General features: G+C 35.0%; 1 protein-coding gene across 1 annotated transcript in view; it reads left to right on the top strand.

The window, feature by feature from the left end:
• RNF180 (ring finger protein 180) overlaps nt 1-20,775 on the top strand; it is a 211,313-nt gene that overhangs the window by 131,519 nt on the left and 59,019 nt on the right. The window contains exon 5 of the mRNA XM_043591137.1: nt 14,921-15,146. Within this exon, the coding sequence (XP_043447072.1) occupies nt 14,921-15,146 (226 nt within the window). The remainder of the gene's footprint in view (nt 1-14,920; nt 15,147-20,775) is intronic.

The following is a 20,775-nucleotide window of genomic DNA, read 5'->3' on the forward strand; positions in this document are numbered from 1 at the left end:
TTCACCATTGTGGGTCTGGACTTGATTTGTTGGAAGTGTTCTGATTACTGATTCAGTATTGTTATTAGTAATTGGTCTATTCAGATTTTCTTTGTCTTCCTAATTCAGTTTCAAAAGATTGTATGTTTCTAGGAAATTACTGATTTCTTCTGGGTTGTCCAGTTTGTCAGTATATAATTGTTCCTAGTTGTCTCATAATCCTTTGTATTTCTGTAAGTGTTAGTTGCTACTTCTCTTTCACTTCTGTTTTACCTATTTTGGTCCTCTCTTTTTCCTGATGACTCAGGCTCAAGGTTTATCAATTTTCTTTATCTTTTCGAAGAACCAGGTCCTGGTTTTCTTGGTCTGTTCTATTGTTTTTTTATCTCTAATTTATTTATTTCTGCTCTAATCTGTATTATTTTCTTCCTTCTACTAGCTTTGGGCTTTGTTCTTGTTTTTCTAGCTCCTTTAGGTATAAGTTTAAGTTGTTTATTTGATATTTTTCTTGTTGCTTGGGATAAGCCTGTATTGCTCTAATCTTCCTTCTTAATACAGCTTTTGCTGCATCCCAGAGATTTTGGGCTGTTGTGTTCTCATTTTCATTTGTCTCCATGTTTTTGTTTTTTTTTTTTTAATTTCCTCTTTGATTCCTTGGTTGACCTGTTTGTTATTTAGTAGCATGTTTTTAGCCTCCATGTATTGATGTTCTATCCTGTTTTTTTTTCCTATAATTGATGTCTAGTTTTATACCGTCATGGTCAGAAAAGATGCATGATATAATTTTAGTCTTTCTGAATTTATTGATACTTGTTTTGTGATCTAACATGGGGTCTATTCTAGAGAACGTTCCATGTGCAGTTGAAAAGAATGTATATTCTACTTTTTTGGATGGAATGCTCTAAATATATATTTTAAGCTTATCTGTTGCCTTAAAGCCATTGTGACTGATTTTCTGTCTGTATGATCTATCCATTGATGTAAGTGGGGTGTTAAAGTTTCCTACCATTATTAACTACCTTTGTTAATAGTTACTTTATGTATTTAGGTGCACTTATGTTGGGTACATAGATATGTACACTTGTTATATCATTGTGTTGCATCCATCCCTTTATCATTATGTAAGGCCCTTTTTTTACTCTTCTTACAGTCTTTGTTGTAGTGTATTTTGTCTAATAGAATTATTGCTCTCCCAGCTATTGGTTTTGGATTTTTGGTTTTTTGTTGTTTTTTTGTTTGTTTGCTTGTGTGTTTGGCTTTGGCTTTGGTTTGCATGATGAACGTTTTCCATCCCTTCACTTTCAGTCTATTTGCAACTTTAGGTCTGAAGTGAGTCTGTTGTGGGCAGCATATAATTTTTTTTTTTATTCATTTCATCTACTGGTACAACTTTCCATGGAGATAAAGGCTGGACCAAGCTGTTGACCTCATATCTTTTAATGATGAATCTCAGACTGTTCTGATTGCCAGGAGCAGGAATTTACTTAGAAGCTAAAGTATCAAGAACAAGCAAAGCTGGGTTAGAGATGTTTTTGTCCTCAACCCTGCTGGACAGAAACGGGGTGTGTGTGTGTGTGTGTGTGTGTGTGTGTGTGTGTGTGTGTGTGTGTTACCTTCCATAGAAACATTATAATAACATGCTATACTAATACAAATATTTTTAGATCACCAAACCTTTTTAGGTATTATATATAATGTTATAATACCTATGAGCACATTGAGAAGCAGATTAGGGAAAAAAAAAACTATTACTTATTTATACAAACAGAAGATGAAACTTAAGTAGTTAGCCTATTATTTTCTAAAGTCATTGATAAAGTGTTACATTTGGTGTGTGCATTGGGAGATGCTTTCATTTAGATAGCATCTTCTGGGAAGGACTCTGGGAAGTAATATGTGAGCTGAGACATAAAGAAATAAGAGAACACCACCAGCCATTCACAGAGACAAGAGAAGAGAGCACTTGAGGAAGAGCAAATAGCAAGCATGAGATTACGTGAAACAGTTAAAAAGAGAAAGGCAACTGCTCTAAATAGCTAATAACTGGAGCTTATGTAAGCAAAACATAGAGTTGCATTACTTACAGCCTTTCAATATATTGTTTATTGTGAGATTTAGTATTATGGGAATTTTTAATCTATCATAGCACATGAGAATGTACAATCATAATTTTAATACCATATAATTAGAAAGATTATTTTAAATTAAAAGAAAAATATAAAAGAAAGCATACGTAATATCAGAATTTTATTTGAGAAGTGGAGTCATCGGTGATTTATTGCTGATCTAGTTGCCATTATTTTACACATTTTCTGCATGTTATTTCCCAACTTCGTTTCAAAGAAAGTTCTCAAACATCTTTCATCAAAAACAGCATTATCCTGAATATTGAAATTCAATTAAATATTGGTGTGTCATGAATATAATTTCTGAAAAGTGACTATATTAAAAAGGTTAAGTATCATATTGCTACCAAAGAATCATCCCTTGCATATTTTGTAAAAACTTCTAATATTAAACATACTCATACTGGTCTTATAAATACATTTAAGGGGCACCTGGATGGCTCAGTTGGTTAAGCATCCAACTCTTGATTTCAGCTGAGGTCATGATCTCACAGGTTCATGAGATCAAGCCCCACTTGGGATTCTCTCTCTCCATCTCTTTCTGCTCCACTCATGCTCTCTGTCCCTCTGTCTCTCAAAAATAAAGAAATAAACATTTAAAAAATAAATACATTTAAGAAAATAAGATGGTAGCTATATGTGCATCATGTATGCATCTCCATACTTCACACCACCTGGAGGTGTTAAGTGGAGAGAGTTCCAAAATTTGTAGACCTCTCATAACCACCTGCCAACAGTTTCAAAATTGTTTTGTTTGTTTATTCCTAACCAGTGACATTTTTTAAAATTTTGTGTTTCAGACAAAAAAGTAAAAATAGTTTGGGACATACATTGCCACATTGAATTTGGATCTTTTTACGATTTAATCTCATTTTTATATTTTCTATAGGAAGCATATATTGCTTTTATGTTTGTTTTTGAATGATTAATGTAAATACTGCCTTAGTTCATTTTTTAACTTAAAAAAATTAAAACATTTTATAAAAACCATAAAAAGCTAAAGACCTTTTAGCCAGTACTCCCAATCTAAATCATTTTCCATTACCCACAGAAGGGATCATCCTTAGGAGTTTCTTTTATAAACTTGACCTTGGCCTTTTAAAGAAAAAATATATATATTTATATGTGTGTGTGTGTGTGTATACACACACACACAGATATGCACATCATACTTATACATGTGTGTATGTACATATATAGAGTAGTAACATATATAGACATATATATCTAGAAAGATAAATGTCTAGAAATATATATAGAAAGATACATATCTAGAAATATATATCCATATAAAATATGTGGCATTGTTCTGCCTGTGTTATTTCTGTAAAAGTGGTATTATGCTGTATTAAATTGTGCCACATTAGTTTGTTCCTGTTGAATCATATTCCGTTTCCACATTTTTGTTTGTAATTTTTCTTCTGATACGAATTTTATATACAGTAAAATATACAAATCTTAGATGTTCATTTACTATTTTAACAGATGCACACACCTGTGTTTACAATCTGCACTAAGATGTAGGATATTACATCATTCTGAAACGCTTCCTTGTTCCCCTTCCCCACTAATTTCTCTCTTATGTGCCAGAGGCAAGTAGTATTCTGATTTTTTTCAATCATAGTGTAATTACACTTATTCTAGAATTGTAAAAAAATAGAATTATGTGCTGTGCACTCTTTGATGTACGGCTTTTTTTATTAGACAGTATTCTAATAAACATGAACAGTTTTATTCATGATGTTTTATATATAGGTAATTTATTTCTTTTTATTGCTGAATGGTATTCCATTTTAGTATATGAATATACTAACGTACATTTACTTGTGCCACCAACGACTCCAGCAAGAAGATTAATAGCATTGTCTCATGGGGCTTTTCTATTGTTACTGAAGCATCAGATGCAGTGAAGCCCACTTGGTTCTCATGTGTGAACCTGGAAGTGAGAGGGTGTTAATGCCCAGTGGGGCACATTTTGGATCAATAGGAGATGGGCACCAGCAGATAGATTTTTCTCCCTTCATCCTTCAGCAGACTATAGATCACACTATATGTAGTTGGGACACTGTATGTAGTTCAGAGCCCTCTCCTAAGACCGTACTCAATACTAGTTCAAGGCCTACTCAGAAGTCTGTCCTCTGATATTTTTTCTTCCTCTTTATCTTATTTGCTCTCTTTTTCTCTCACAATTGCAGTCTCTAATAAAGTAATAGAAAATAAACCTCTGCCATAGTTTGGATTCTGGATAATCCCAGTTAATGCATCCTGTATGTAGAGGTTGATGTTATTTTTAATCTTTTTCCTTGTGTTGACCTGAAGTGTTTCTCTGGTGTCTTTCTAGTATGGCAAGTACATTTTCTCTTTTACCAATCTTCCTATTCTCTCACTTAAGTCATATTTACTGACCATCTTCTACATGCCAAGCCTTCTTCTAAGTAATGGAATACAGTGGTTAAACATAATGTTCTTGATTCCTTTTTGATGGCCAGAAGTTACATAGAAATGGTTTGAAGGCTATTGATTAGCCATTTCTAGTCACCTCTGTTACCTTGCTTCCATTGTTTTGCTCTGACAATAGCAGAAATAATAGTATTTTTAGAAACATGAATATTGGTATATTTGTAATAATTTTAGATTCAAAGACCTTTATACCTAATGTGACCACAGGCTATTTTAGATTCCTATGACAAGGACTTGGAAGTGGATAATAGATGTTCTGTAGAGAGAATCTGGAGGACACTTTGGTTCACAGGAAGTGCAATCTCTCAAGTTGGCCGAGTGACATATCAGGATTAGCCCCCTGGTACTCATCCCATACTGTTTCCCTTGAATCACTTAAACCCCATTGGAATACATAGTTATGTCTACAAGTGGACGATAGGTGAATTTCCCAATTAAAAATCAGTAAGTTGTTGGCAGAAGATAGGAGTGGATGCTGGAGAGGTTTCCCCAGAAGTGTCCACTAAACCAGACCATATCAGATCTGAATGGTGTGTAGGTATTAGGGGAAGAACAGAGGTAAAGGGATATGTTAGGCAGAAGGAACAGGTTATGCAAAAGTTCCAAAACCGGTGAGGAATTTGGTATAATTAAGAAAGAGAAAGGATAGGTTTTAGAGGTGTCGTTTAGGGTACTGAGTCAGTTCTTCCCTCAAGCTAGATGTTCTTCTAGATTTTTCAACTACTGGTACCACCAGATTTCATTTTAATTTTTGAGACACTTTGAATTGGGTTTTCTTTCACTTGTAACAAAAAGATTTCTTACAAGATCTTGACTTAAATGTTGCTGCCTCAAAGAAGCCTTTCTGTACCCCAGACTAATTTGAGTTCCTCTGTTTTATGCTTTCTTAGCAACCTTTTATTCTCTTCCACAAGACCAAAAGCTCCATACTATATCCTCAGAGCCTGGGAAAGCGACTGGTACATAGTAGGTGCTCAATAAATATTTGTTGATTGAACACAGGGATAAAAACCTGAATGAGGAAGTAGCAACAAAAATAAAAGGAATCATGGCTAAGGAAGTACAGGGGAACATTGGAACAGTTGAAGAGCTAAACTTGGCAAGGATTAGATGTGGGAGGTGAGGAGAAGGAATCAGATCTGGGGGAGAAATGAATTCAAGTTAGAATATATTAAGATTGGAGTCCTAGTATGGTGATTTACAAAAGGCAGTTATAAATTTGTATTTGGAGATTAGAAGAAGGATAATAAGATTAAACCAAGATTTTGGTGGCATCAGCATGAAGGGAATAGATACCGAGGACAGTAAGAAAGGGTAAGTACACCTAGGGAAGTAGAAAGTGCAGAAGACAATTTCTGTAAACACCATTACTGAAAGGACATTAGACAGAGAAATGCATATATAAGAAGTAAGTAGCAATAAACAAAATGTGATATATCCATACAATCAACTGTTATTCAGTTATAAAAAGGAATGAAGTGCAGATACATACTATAACAGAGATAATCTTTGAAAACAGTAAGAGAAAGAAGCCAGATACAACAGGCCATGTATGATTTTGTTTATATGAAATGTTCAGAACAGGCAAATCTGTAGAGACAGAAAGTAGATTTGTTGTTGCCAAGGGTGGGGTGTGGAAGGAGGGAAGAGGGAAATGGGAAGTGACTGACAATGGGAATGAAATTTCTTTTTGGAGTGATGGAATTTTTTTAATATTAGATGGTGGTAATAGCTGTACCACCTTATGAATATCCCAAAACCACTGAATTGTATACTTTAAAATGGTGAACTTTAGGGTATGTGAATTATATGTCAAAAAAAGTCAGTAATAGGCGGAAAATATACACAAGACATACTTAGAGAAAAAGGTAGATAAATCAGATGGGCAGTTACAGTGAAGCCAGAAAAGACAAAGGGAAGTTCATCCTCCCCCCCCCCCACCTGTCTTTGCAAGAAAGCAAAATGTCTTCCATAGAATAATTGCATTTTGTAGTCTTTTAAGAACATGGTGACTAGTGCCTTTTAACAATGTGGTCGTGTATAAGCAACATAAGCATAAATAAAGATATTATGTCTTAATATTTTCCTTTTGGAGCTAACCATTGAATTGGAATTCCCATTTTTCTTCCCTTAAGTAAACATGGCAGAAGCTTTTACAAATAAAGTGAAAATTTCCCAGAATTACTAATGTGTTAGAAGTATTACAAAGCAAGACAGTCTTCCTTTCAGACAGAATAGTAATATTTTTAGTGTATGTGATTATTAAATTTAAATGTTTGTACAAAAATATGCTGCATCATTTATCATTTTATAAAGATCTAATAACTTGTGTAGAACATGTAAAATTTTAAAAATAAGTGCTAGCACATCCTTGGTTTTCAAAACAAAACCAGAAGATATTCTCAAAAAATGACCATCACTACAAAATATTGCAAACATTTTATTTCAAATGCCAAAAATGGGGGTGGTGAGCAATACAACTTATGTAAAGCAAAAGTCATAAGATTTTCTATAAAAAACGGTAAATTTTAGAGCTCATATGTACTCTAAAGATAGCCAGAAATGGCAGAAATATACTCTTTAAATTTTGCTGAGGAAAGGTTTTCATTCTAATTAATTGCTTTTAGCCAAAACCAAACTTATTTGCAAAAATTTATAAATTCTAGCCTGAGCATTTGGAATTATTCGCTGTGAATGTGGATCATTTTCAGTTCTTTCAGGGTAAGGACTGTTTCCTTAATTTTTTACTTTATTTAACTTGATTTTTGTATTTTAGAAGTAAACTGATTATCATTTTGGTTTAATATTCGTATTGATTAGGAAAGCAAATAAGTTGTGGAAAGTTGCATTCCCCAGAGCTTTTAATGGGATAAATAGAATTCTTCCAATGGTCAGTATAGAGAAAATGATATTATGTACTTTTTGAGAATTTTTCATTTCATACATTCATCAATAAATACAGTGGAGCCCTGAAGGGATTTTATTTATCAAGCAACATAGTGAATCAATGGTTTCTGAATAACTCTGTATCTGATGGCCTGGGCAATACTGAGTATTATATTAACCTGCAAACATACAGAGAAGGATGATGATGAGTGGAAAAAAATATTCTCAGCAGTTTTGGTTACCTCCTAGAGGCATGTAAAATCTTCCTTTAGTCTCTTCCTTTCTCTGAGTATGTTAGTAAATTATAGGAATAAATATTGGGAAGTTTCCCCTCAAATTTTTGAACTTCACGACCCCAGTCTTCGTTTGAGACCCCATGAATTATGTTTTTTCCTTTACCATGGGTTGTAGGGATTTAGTGTGTTTCTTCTTATATATATTTTTTTAATGTCTTGTAATCTTTATTTTTGAGAGAGACAGACAGACAGAGTGCGAACGGGGAAGGGGCAGAGAGAGAGGGAGACAGAGAATACAAAACAGGCTACAGGCTCTGAGCTGTCAGCACAGGGCTCGAAATCAGACTGTGAGATCTTGACCTTAAGCTGAAGTCAGATGCTTAACCGACTGAGCCACCCAGGTGCCCCGTAGTGTGTTTCTCCTTTGATAGCTACTAACTACTGACACATGTACTCAAGACCTTGGGGTGTTATTTTAGATTTTTTTTTAAGTAAAACAAACACTCAGGCCAGGACAGCTAGATCATTTTGGCATAGATCCTAGAGCTAACTCTAATCTAAAGCTGTATTTCTGTCTTGAAAAGTGATTGATGTAAAAAACAATTCAGATATAGTAATTATCAGTCTATCTAGAATAGCTTATTAATGAGATGTTTTAATTAGTTGAATATTTGTATTAAAGAACCCCATATGAATCACCAACTATCAAATAATTTTAATGTAGAAAATACACCTGTAGCTCTATTGAAGATCTTTAATCTTTAATCTTTAATCTTTCCTTGATGCTTTAGAGGTCACCTCAGAGTATTATAGTAGCTCTTGCTTTCATTTAAAAAAATTTTTTTTAATGTTTATTTATTTTTTTGGAGAGAAAGAGCACGAGTAGGGGAGGGGCAAAGAGAGAGGGAGACACAGAATCCGAAGCAGTTTCCAGGCTCTGAGCTGTCAGCGGGGCTCGAACTCATGAGCCATGAGATCATGACCTGAGCCAAAGTCAGACACTCAACCAACTGAGTCACCCAGGCGCCCCTCTTGCTTTTCATTTTAAATAAAGTTAGTTATTATCTAATAGAACTTTAAATATTAAGCTGATTGATTTTTATATTGATACTATGATGTATCTAGATGTGGCTTTTTGAAGGAAATGTTAATCTCCCTCTCTCCTTCTTTACAGTGTGCCTTTTTTTTTTTTTTTTTTTTTTTTAGTAGTCCTTAGAGCTTTTATTTCTTTGGATCCCAAGTAGATGAGAACTTGCCATAATTTAGATGCTTCTCATTATTTTTTCCCCTAAATTGTCTTGCTTAGTATAATCACTGATGAGATTATTGTCAATATTGCCAATTTACTAAATACTTGCATACTTCAATATAGTATCTACTATAGGCCTACGGCCCAAATCACCTTTGCTTTCTATCTCCTACTATATTAATTCTCATACTTCTGGTCTCAAAATCCCTGTAAAATATTAAAAGTTATTGAGAACCCTAAAGAGCTTTTGTGTATGTGGATTATAAATATTTACCATATTATAAATTAAACAGAAAAAATTTAAATATTAATTCATACAAAGATAATAATAAACCATTATATGTAATCATGACATATATTATGAAAATAATTTAATCAAAACAAAAATTGAGATGAATGGTATTTGTTTCATTCTTTCAAATATCTTTAATATTTGGCCTAATAATCAAAAGATGTATTCTCACGTCTGCTTCTGCATACAATCTGTTGCCATAAGCTGTTTTGACTGAAGTATGTGAAGAAAATCCAGCCAGACACATAGTCAGAAAAGGGAATAGTATTATAATAGCTTTTCAAGATAATTTTGGATAGTTGTCTTTGATACTATACCAAAACTTGACAAGTGCTAGATTATTAAAGTCTATTACAATATGAAATCTGACACTTGATGTGAATGTTAAATACTCTGTTACATTAAAATCCATTAGTCTGTTTTTACACTTTGAGTGGTTCATTTACTCATGCATAATTTTGTAATATCATGTATGCATCATTTTATAATATCCTGCATTAGACATTTGGAAACTCCTGGTTCACTGAATTACCTAGCTCTCCTAACTGTTGTCATATTTCATTAAGCACTAGCAAAAAAACTGCTAATACCATCTTTTCAGAAAAGTCTGTAAATACTGGGAAGCTATAAGTATATAGAAGTTTTACAAAATTTTGATTTTGTTGCTTGAAAGCTAAAATTTTATCATTTTATTTGGTGACAGACACTATTTGTTTGCCTTGAAGTGACAGATTTGCTTTGTTCATTTTTGTGAAAATGTCTGCCAAATAACCAATTCTGAATACTCAGTTTTCCTGGCCATTGTTCATTACATAAAGATGATATTTTTCCATGGAAAAACCAGCTAGTTCAGCTCACAACTAAAACATTAACAAAGGTTCTTTTTCTTAAAATAACCATTATGCTTTGGAATGCAACAGAAATGCATTCTGTGTACTTCCTGTTTCTCTCACATGGAGCATTATAAGATAAATATTCAATTAGTCAAAGTTAATCTTTTTCCTGCTTCATCAAGGGCATTCTGGTTTTTTTTAATTTTTAATTTTTAATTTTTTTTTATTTTTGAGAGAGAGAAAGAGAGCATAAGCAGGGGAGGGGCAGAGAGGAAAACAGAATCAGAAGCAGGCTCCAGGCTCTAAGCTGTCAGCATAGGGCCCGATATGGGGCTCGAACCCATGGACTGCCAGACCATGACCTGAGCTGAAGTCAAATGATTAACCGAGTGAGCCACCCAGACACCCCAAGGGCATTCTTAGCAGAAATTGACTTTTGTTTTTTTTTTTCTGTCTCTGCATGTGGTGGAATACACATAGACACACACACACACACACACACACACACACACTAAAATTAGGTATAAAGTTTAACTTACTGTAATTATATTCATTGCTTCCTTTGGAGACAATTTTAAGTAAAATAAAATTATAATATTAATGTCAACTTATACTTTTAAATAAAGTAGAATTATAAAAAAATATATCTTTAAAAAGAATAAATATGTAACACTGCTGGAAAATAAGACTGCATAACTTGAATGGGCCACAACATTTCAGGAGTATCTAAGGGTAGAAGGCAATTTGAATTTATTTAGAAATGAAGCAAATTAATTGTTTTTTAAAGGCCAGGGAATAAACTGATATAGAATTAAGAGCAGTTCTCATTAGAGACCTGGAGTAACTTCACGATCAATTAGAAGGAACCTCAATGCGTATCGGTAGGTGAAAGAAGCTAGTCTGAAAAGACTACATACTGTGTAACTCCTATTATATGACTTTCTGGAAAAGGAAAGCTATATACAGACAGATCAGTAGTTGACAGGGGTTGGGGAAGAGGTAAAATGGATGAATAAGTGGAGCACAGGGGATTTCATTCAATAGTGCAATGAAACTATTCTATATGATACTGCAATTGTGGATACCTGACATTATCTATTTGTTAAAATCCATAGAATGTACAAAACCAAGAATAAACCCTAATGCAAACTATGGGACTCAGTTAATAGTAATGTATCAATATTGGTTATTAACTTAAAAAAATGTACCATAATAATGGTAACAAAAGGTTAAACTGTGTGTGTGTGTGTGTGTGTGTGTGTGTGTGTGTGTGTAAGGAGGTATGGGGGGATTGTCTATTTTCTGTACAATTTTTCTGTAAACATAAAACCACTCTCAAAAAAGCCAATATTTAATAATAAATATGATTGAATACAATGACAGCAGCAAACATTTACATTCCAGGTATTGTTCGGAATGTTTTGTATACATATTAACTCTTTCTTCAACAACTGTGAGCTCGGTACTGTTAGTATCTCCACCTTAGAAATGAGAAAAGTGATACTCCAGGGAGTTAAGTAATTTGCATAAGGTCACACAAGCAATAGTGTCAGAGCCCAAACAGGCTCTGGAGTCTTGCTCCTATTCACTGCCCTACTAGCACCTATTAAAAAATAGTAAGTTAGAGGAATAAGGCCAAATATAGCAGTAATCACAATATTGTAAGTGAGCTAAATGGCACTGCTGCTTTGTTATTACTAATAAAAACTCTTGGTCTGTTAATTTTTATGCTAGTTTTTTCCTGAATTTTTTGAAGCTTATTGTTTTATATTATTTAGCAGTTTATTTTCTCCTCTTCTGAGACTGGAAGCCCCTGGAAAGGAATGTGAGAGACTGAGTGTGTTTGTTCTTTGTAGGACAGTTTCCATGGGGTCAAAAGTAGTTGTACATTGGGCACCTATATATTCATCTGCTAATTTTGATAACAATGCCTTGAAATTTTACTTCCCTGTAGATCCTAACTAAATTTGTCTTTTTCTTTAAACCTACGTCATAATCATCTCCAGCTAACATTTATTATTTGCTAGTATGTTTTGAAGTACACTGACTCACGTAAGAGTGTGGTAGTGAAGAGCACTGCCCTAGGTCCATATACTGGCTTTTTTTCAAATGCCAGCTTAACCACTAGAGTTAGTGAGCTCTCAATTTCTCAGTTTTCTTTATTCTAAAAGATGATGATAGTAGTAGTACCTGCTTCATAGGGGTTTTGTGTTAAGGAAATTAGTTAATGTATACAACTTTAATTCTCTTATTTCTAAGCCTCACAGTATTTCATGGGGAGCATAAGATAAATGGTGAGCTCCATGACAGGTGTACTGTATAAGAGTGGCCATTTTAGGCTGTGCTCATGTCGTTTGGGTTTATAAATAGGTATTTCTCTTACAATCTATCGCCTCTTCACATCCATTTGCTTTTAGATCTAATCATAAAAACTCCACAGAGGAAAATCAGGATCTTTGTCATACCAATGCGTGTTTGTTTATCTCATCTCCTGTCACTATTTTTCTGAATGAATATCATGTTTTAACTGTACTTTCTAGGAGGTGGTTTCAGAACCCATGCTGCTCTGGCCTTCGGTGTTTCTGTGGATGACTCTCATTTGTCTGTGTTCCTTAGAGTAGCTACAAACGTGTTGTGATCGTTGTACAATGAGAGACGCATAAACCCACACTACACTGCACTTCAGGTTTGATTGGCTTTTTAAGTAACTACATCATACACTGAGCTTAGTTAAGTCAGTTAAAATCCAGATAAAATCCCTAGCTCTTCTTCACATAAATTGCTTTAGCTAAATTTTATTCATCGTATAGGTGTGCAGTTTCTTTTAGAGTCTTCAATTAGGAATTTGTATGTATCTGTTAAATTCAATCTTGATTTCAGCCCAGCTACCTATTGAGACTTTTTAAAAATCTTGACTCTGCCAACTGGTTTAGCCTAGTGTACATTTTTATATTATTTGCTAATGGCATACCTTATTCCAGAAAGGATTTTGGTCCTTAATTAGCCAGCTATCTTTCCTGTCCCCTTCCTTACATTTCTGATAAGCATTTCTGGGGTCTTCATCTATGACCATTGAAATATTGAGGAGACGAATATGAGTTCTTAGACATACCTATTAAAAACCTCTTTCTATGTTGGCAGTGATCCATTAATGAGTATTAATTTTTAAAATATAATTGTTCAACTAACTGGAATTTAAATAAAAACTTAAAAACGTAACTTCCCATCCAACAGCAAATTTACTATCATACAACCCTCCATCGCTTCAATTTGGAAAAATACCCACTGGTATTCTATCCTTGAGATAATTTGTTTGTCTTTTTGTATAACAGTATTTATTACCAGACAGGTGCAGTTTTCTGGTTAATGAATTTAACTCCCTAAAACGTAGTGAATTTTATATACGTTATTTCTGTTTTGAGGATTGATTCACTTAGATCAAATAATAGATGAATAGTTCCAACCTCATTTTCTATTTTCAAACTCACATCAAGTTTATTTGCAAAATACTGTGTTTTTAAAGAGCAAAGCTTTTATTTCCTTGTGTATTTTAATGTGGTCTAGTTACTTTTGTTGGATATGTAAAGTACTTTATAGAAATAAAATTCTGCACAAATATTTGGGTCACAATTTGAAATGCTTCAAGAGGTTCCACAAATGATGGGGTTTTTTTTATGCCATGGGTTTCTTTAAGGTTAATTAGTTCAAATCTCAAGGCACAGTCCTGAGAGTATAATGCAAGCAGAATAAGCTGGCATTATGAAATAAAATTTAGGTAAGTCAGCATCTAGGTCCATAGATGTTTTTATCTGGGGTGCCCAGTTCACTACTAATCATTTACTTATACCTTTCATTTTGCAAATATCTTTTCAGTTTAGGAAAGAATATTCATGTATCAAAAATGAACAAAAAATTATGGATTCTGTTGCCTTTCCTACAGATTTTTCTTTATTATTGTGCAGGTCCTAGCTGCAAGCTTTCTTTTGGAGAGAGACTTTTACTTCATGTCCTGTTTTAAACTTTGTTTATGTTATATGGGATTTCACAGAATGCTTGATATCTAGTGGATTACCTCATTTAATCCTCACGTCATCCTCACAGATGGGGAAATCGTGAGCCTAAGTAACAGGCATTCTGTTACCAGGCCTCACGCTGCTAACCTCTGAGCTGCCTCTTTCCTAACTACAGCTTTCTTAACTATTCTTTTTTGGGAGGAGGGAAGGGACTCATCCCATTTCTCAGCTACAAGGCTGATCCCCAAATTGCTACAAGTCTCTTTGCCTTGTCTATTTCCTGACATATGTTAGTCTTTGGCCGTTTCTTGGCCTTGGGGTCCACGAAGGGACAAAGTGTAGAATAGACAGTGCATGCCTGGTCTGGGGATGAAGCATATATGGTATCCTCTTGTCCTTTTTATCATATGCAGATGCCCATATAAGGCTCTATCTATAACCTTGTGACAATCACTTTATTTGCTGTGGTGGGAGTAGGATCAATGGGGAATCTGTAGTCCTGGGACTAGTATACCTGACACATACTTAACTAGTACTGGTTAAATAGAGATAGGGGTTACTTCAGTATGTTTGGACAGATTTTAGCATTTAGTATTATATAAAAATATGAAAAGTACCTTTTAAAAGAATAATTAAGACTTCTGGATTTTTCGTGTGCGTTTTGAGTTTCTTGTCACTTTGCAAGATAGCCTTTCTGTCACTTGAAATATGTCACAGAAAGAGATATTATGTGCTTCTCATAAATATTTTTATTCATTTTAACAAAATGTAAAGGCAGTCTCTCTTTCTCAAGGAAACCAATCTCATACTGAACTGAGAGAAATTATTTTTGCTTATGTTTTACAGACTTTGAATAATGAGATGAGTACAGATGATGACAATGAATATGCAGAAGAAAAGGAAAGTTACATCTGTGCAGTATGTCTGGATGTTTATTTCAACCCATACATGTGTTACCCTTGCCACCACATCTTCTGTGAGCCCTGCTTACGGACTCTTGCCAAAGACAATCCTGCAAGCACTCCCTGCCCGTTGTGCCGGACAATTATTTCCAGAGTCTTTTTCCAGACAGGTAACTGTTCTCTTTCACTAACACGATTGCCTGATTGTGCTGACTACAGCTTTGTTCTCATTCTTAAGGTACTTTATAAATGATTATAGAACATTATTGAAAATCATATACAGGATGATTTCTTATTCTCTACTCTAAAAAACAGTGCTTGCCCAACTCATAGAACTGTGTGAAAATCATAGAATCCTAGATGAAAAGAAGTTCTCATGTCTAATCTCCTACTTTATGCTGAGATCTTTTCTAAGATATTCTAACCAATTGTTCAGTCTTGGCTTGGACATTTCTTTTTTTTTTTTTTTAATTTTTTTTCAATGTTTATTTATTTCTGAGACAGAGAGAGAGCATGAGTGGGGGACGGGCAGAGAGAGAGGGAGACACAGAATCAGAAGCAGGCTCCAGGCTCTGAGCTGTCAGCACAGAGCCCGACGCGGGGCTCGAACTCACAAACCGTGAGATCATGACCTGAGCCAAAGTCGGTCGCCCAACCGACTGAGCCACCCTGGCGCCCCTTGGCTTGGACATTGCTAATGGCAAGGGCATTTCATTAAAACTTGAAGCAGCCCTGTTGATTATTTATTCCTCATATCTGCCTTTTACTGCTACTCATTCTTTGGGCCTTGTTATTTCCTCTGGAGTCTTTGAGAATAATTCTGTAAATATCTGAGGAAAACTCATGCCTTTCCCCCCACCCTCCATGTCTTTTCAACATCCTTATTCTTAAGGTTTTTCTTCTTGAATGAGAAGAAGCAAAATTGGAGCAAGGATTTGTTTAACTAATTATCAGTAAAGATGAAATATAATTTTTAAAACATACTAATGGAGGGGCGCCTGAGCGGCTCAGTCAGTTAACTGTCCAACTTCAACTCAGGGCATGATCTCTCATTTCATGAGTTCGAGCCCCACGTCGGGCTCTGTGCTGACAGCTCGGAGCCTGGAGCCTGCTTCAGATTCTGTCTCCCTCTCTCTCTGCCCCATTCCCTGCTCGCACTCTGTGTCTCTCTTGCTCTCTCGCAAAAATAAATAAACACATTACAAAAACATACTAATGGAGACAGGAAAAACTAATGAATGTGGAACGTCAAGAATTGCTAAGGAAAAAGGGAAGAAGGATAGAAGTAAGTAGAGCTAATATTTATGGAGGGCACTACTCTGTGCTACCCATCACAGGAAAAAATGCTATCTCCATGTTGTGCAGGTGAGGGTGGATGAACAGATACACAAGCCAGATGATGCTACCTAGTAACTATAATTAGGTGAAGTATTTGGTTTTAAATATTCTGCCACCTGAGTTAAAATAAAAGTAAGGACACAATTAAATGATTCTCATGATTCATTAAAAGAAGTATCCTACTTCCCAAGAGTAAGCAAAGGTTTTTCTGGTGCTTGAAAGGGAATTTTTTATGTGATTTCTCTTCCAGGGCATACTAAGAAGTGGAGTAGGCAGTGTCCTCAAAAACATCTTCAGAGCAAGTGGCATATCAGGTTTCCTGACATCTTCTGATATACTTTGATAAAAGCTCAGGAAATACCAGAGTATAAATCAGGGAAAGTGACATTGCTAGTAGCCAAAACGTTATGGTCTAATTTTCTTATAGAAATAACTTTTTAAATTATAGAAGTAATACAATTTCATTATGGGAAAAATCAGAACATCCAAAGTTCTAAGCTCAAAAATCCTCTATAGTCCTAACATTTAAAGACCACAGTGAGTGAGTATACTTCCACAATATTTTACATACATGTACTTAATTATTTTTCTTACAGAAAAAAATGTGACTATATTGTACGTAAGGCTTTTAACCTGCTTGGATTTACTTAAAACTCTTGTGATTATATCATGATCTACTTAAACTACCAATATTATGGGACATTTAGTTATTTGTCATTTACTTAATTGCTGATATATGGAGATAAATATTTGCACACATCTCTGAGCATTTCTTTGCGAGGGATTTCAAGAAGTAGAACTGGTAATTAAAGCTGTTATGTGTTTTAAAGCTATGTGTATGTTGCCAAACTGTGCTCAAAAACTGTTATAAGCAGTATTATACAAGAGCTTATTTTCTCCACATTCAGGGCATTTGTTTTTCTTGGCCATGACCTTTGCTGATTTTTCTTATGGTTTGTTCATCTTTTTCTTGCTTATTAACAAGATTTTTTTTTAATTAGTGTCAGCTTTTGTCCTATGGGGTAAATCATTTTCCTGTTTTGTCATTTGTATTTTAGTTATGTTTGTATTTTATGGATGTGCAGAACTTTTATGTGGTCTCATGTAGCAACATAGGTCTTTAATATTTCTAATTTTAACGTTAGGAATTAAAAGGCCTTACCTATTAACTACAGAATTATATAAAAATTCTCTTTATCCACATTTATTTTAGGTTTCCACTTTGTCCTCCTATCCCATATTTAACTCCATTTAGCATCTTGTATGATGCATGGTTTGAGTAAGAATGGAGTACTTTTGGGGCACCTGGGTAACTCATTTGGTTGAACATCTGACTTTTTTTTTTGGCTCAGGTCATGATCTCATGGGATCTCAACCCCTGCATTGGGCTCCAAGCCAACAGGGGGAGCCTGCTTGGGATTCTTTTTCTCTCCCTCCCTTTCTGCCTCTCTCCTGCTCATGCAAGCTCTCTCAAACAAACAAACAAACATTTAAAAAAAAAGAACGGAGTCCATTTTCTTCCATATCCTTAGACATTTATCCTAGTATCATTTGCTGAACAATCCTTTTTTCCTATTCTAGTTGAATTGTCATTCTTTAAAAAGTAATAATAATTACTACAATGTAAGTGTGTTTCTTGACACCTTTTTCTTTTCCATTCATATTTCTATCTTGCCCTATACCTCTTAAAATTATTCTAGACTGTGTTTTAATAACTCACAAGTGAATTAAAATTATAAGTTATTTGGAGATAATTCATAGTTTTTAATTGACATTTATATATTGGGTGATTGTTATTGGATGTCATCTTAATAAATTTCTGCAATTTCCTTCCTAAAGGCTCTGCACAATTCTTATTAGTTTTCTGCCTGTATATTTTTTGTTGTTGCTATTGTAAATGATTTTTTTTTTCCTCTTCTGGTTTCAAATGCTTTTGGTGATACTTTGGAGAAGTTAGTTTACAGTCTTAGAGTATTCTCTTAACCTTACTGAACCCTGACAGTTACTTATTAAGTGAATGAATACTCTCAGTTACTTAATGTCAGCATTCCAGTTGCGAACAAAAAGGGATAATTACTGTCAAAGGTCAGAGCGGGAAAGCTGTCATTTCCTAAAGGAACTCAAGATATTTGGCCAATGTTTTAGGGGTTGGTTCTAACATAATTCTGTTACAGTAACTCAGTGGATAGAGATAATAATGAAATTCCCCCCAGATTTATTCCATAGACTGTACCTCAGCAAAATGATTTTAAACTTGTACTGTAACATTCACTGGTTAGGCAATTGTGCTTAAATTAACAGTATTGGATGTGATCTTGATAAAGTAGTTAACACATGAGAAGTTGAGAAGAGGAAGTGGGAAAGGATAAGTAGAAGAAAGGGTAGAAGGAGTTGATACCTATTTTTTTAAGATAAGTCAAGATATACTGTTGAAAGTTGATCGAAAAAAAGTTGTAGCAGACACTCTTGGTTGCTAATTAGTACCATTACATCCTTCTTTTCTAATATAACTCTGAGTTTTATTCTCAAGTATTCAACTCTCCCAGCATAGACCAGGTGGCTCCTGGGTAGCAGACCCCATCCTTGGCTTCCTTTGCCAGTGATTGGTTTACAAATCTGCATGTGGTCCAGTTTTGACCAATGACATGAGAAGAAAGTTTGTCTTTACTCTTAAGACATGAGATAGAAAAGCCATTCTCTCTCCCATTGGACATAAACAAGAAAGTGTGTAACAGTTTTTGGCAGCCATCTTATGAATAAGTGGGGAACCCGCTTGGTACAAAGCCTTTATTTTTGAGAGCACAATGAAGGAAAGAAAAGAACATGAGGTCTTGGGGTGCCTGGGTGGCTCAGTTGGTTAGGCGTCCGACTTCAGCTCAGGTCACGATCTCGCCCTCTGTGAGTTCGAGCCCCACGCCGGGCTCTGTCTGATCTGACAGCTCAGAGCCTGGAGCCTGCTTTGGATTCTGTATCTCTCTCTCTCTCCCCTCCCCTGCTCATGCTCTGTCTCTCTCTGTCTCAAAATAAATAAAAACATTTAAAAAAAGATTTTTTTAAAAAGAAAAGAACAGGGGCGCCTGGGTGGCGCAGTCGGTTAAGCATCCGACTTCAGCCAGGTCACGATCTCGCGGTCCGTGAGTTCGAGCCCCGCGTCAGGCTCTGGGCTGATGGCTCAGAGCCTGGAGCCTGTTTCCGATTCTGTGTCTCCTTCTCTCTCTGCCCCTCCCCCGTTCATGCTCTGTCTCTCTCTGTCCCAAAAATAAATAAACGTTGAAAAAAAAAATTTTTTTAAATAAAAAAAAAAAAAAAAAAGAAAAGAACATGAGTTCTTGATAACCTCATTTAACCACTGAGTCAGCCAGCTTTGAAGCCCACACTACCTTTGGATTTCCTGTTCCATTAAATATTAAATTTACTAATTAACTAACACAGTTTGAGTAAATTTTCTGTTAGTTTCAACCAAGAGCATCCTAACCAATAAAAGCATACTAATAAAAGGTAGTCAACAAAGAAACTAAAAATGATATGATTCACAACATTTTGAGAGGCTAAAAGATAGTTTAAAAAGACTTAAATCCTCTTGGAAGGACATCAATAATATTTAAAGATAATAAATAGTAAAGAGGTTTCTGGAATGGTTGCATGAGAGGCTCAATCTTTACTCCAGTAAAACAGCTATTTAACTGATACCACTATACCACTATTCTTGTAAAAGGTTTTACCATCAAGACCTTGTAGCATTTGGATATCCACATGCAAAAGAAGGGTGACTTTGGAGCCACACCTTACACTGTTTACACATACACAAACATACACACACACACACACACACATGCACACACGCTAATTAAAATGGAACAAAGACCTAAATGTAAGAGATAAGAATATAACCTCTTAGAGAAAACATAGGTGTAAACTTTTTGAAAGTGGATTAGGCAATGGGTTCTTAAATGTTGCACCTAAAACACAACCAAAAAAAAAAAAACAGATAAATTAGACTTTATCAAAGTTGAAAGCTTGTGTGCCTCAAAGGGTATGATAATCAAAAAGATAGTAATAAATATTGACAAGGATATGGAGAAATTGAGACTCATATATATGTTTGTTAAAACATAAAATGGTGAAGTCACTTTGGGAAACAGTAGGATAAGTCCGGACATGGCAGATTCTAAGTTTGCTTAGGAGATTGGGAAAGTTCTGGTGTGTCCCAAATTAATTAGAGTCCTTTTGTCTTGAAGGTGAGAATGACACCAGTGTAAGCAGGTTTAATCCTTTCAGACCAAGAGCTCCCACATCAGCACCCCAACTCTAGGTCTCTACAGGGAGGTGCTACATGCCACATAAGAGGATCTACAGGCCACCTAAAATCAGCAGGCCAAAGACAGGAAAAGGCCATGGTATATAAGCATTATGTGGGGTAGGAGTCATCCAGGTGAGAGAGGAGAAATCCCTCAGCCAAGG

This window comes from Prionailurus bengalensis, chromosome A1 (assembly GCF_016509475.1).
Source record: "Prionailurus bengalensis isolate Pbe53 chromosome A1, Fcat_Pben_1.1_paternal_pri, whole genome shotgun sequence".
Taxonomy (NCBI): domain Eukaryota; kingdom Metazoa; phylum Chordata; class Mammalia; order Carnivora; family Felidae; genus Prionailurus; species Prionailurus bengalensis.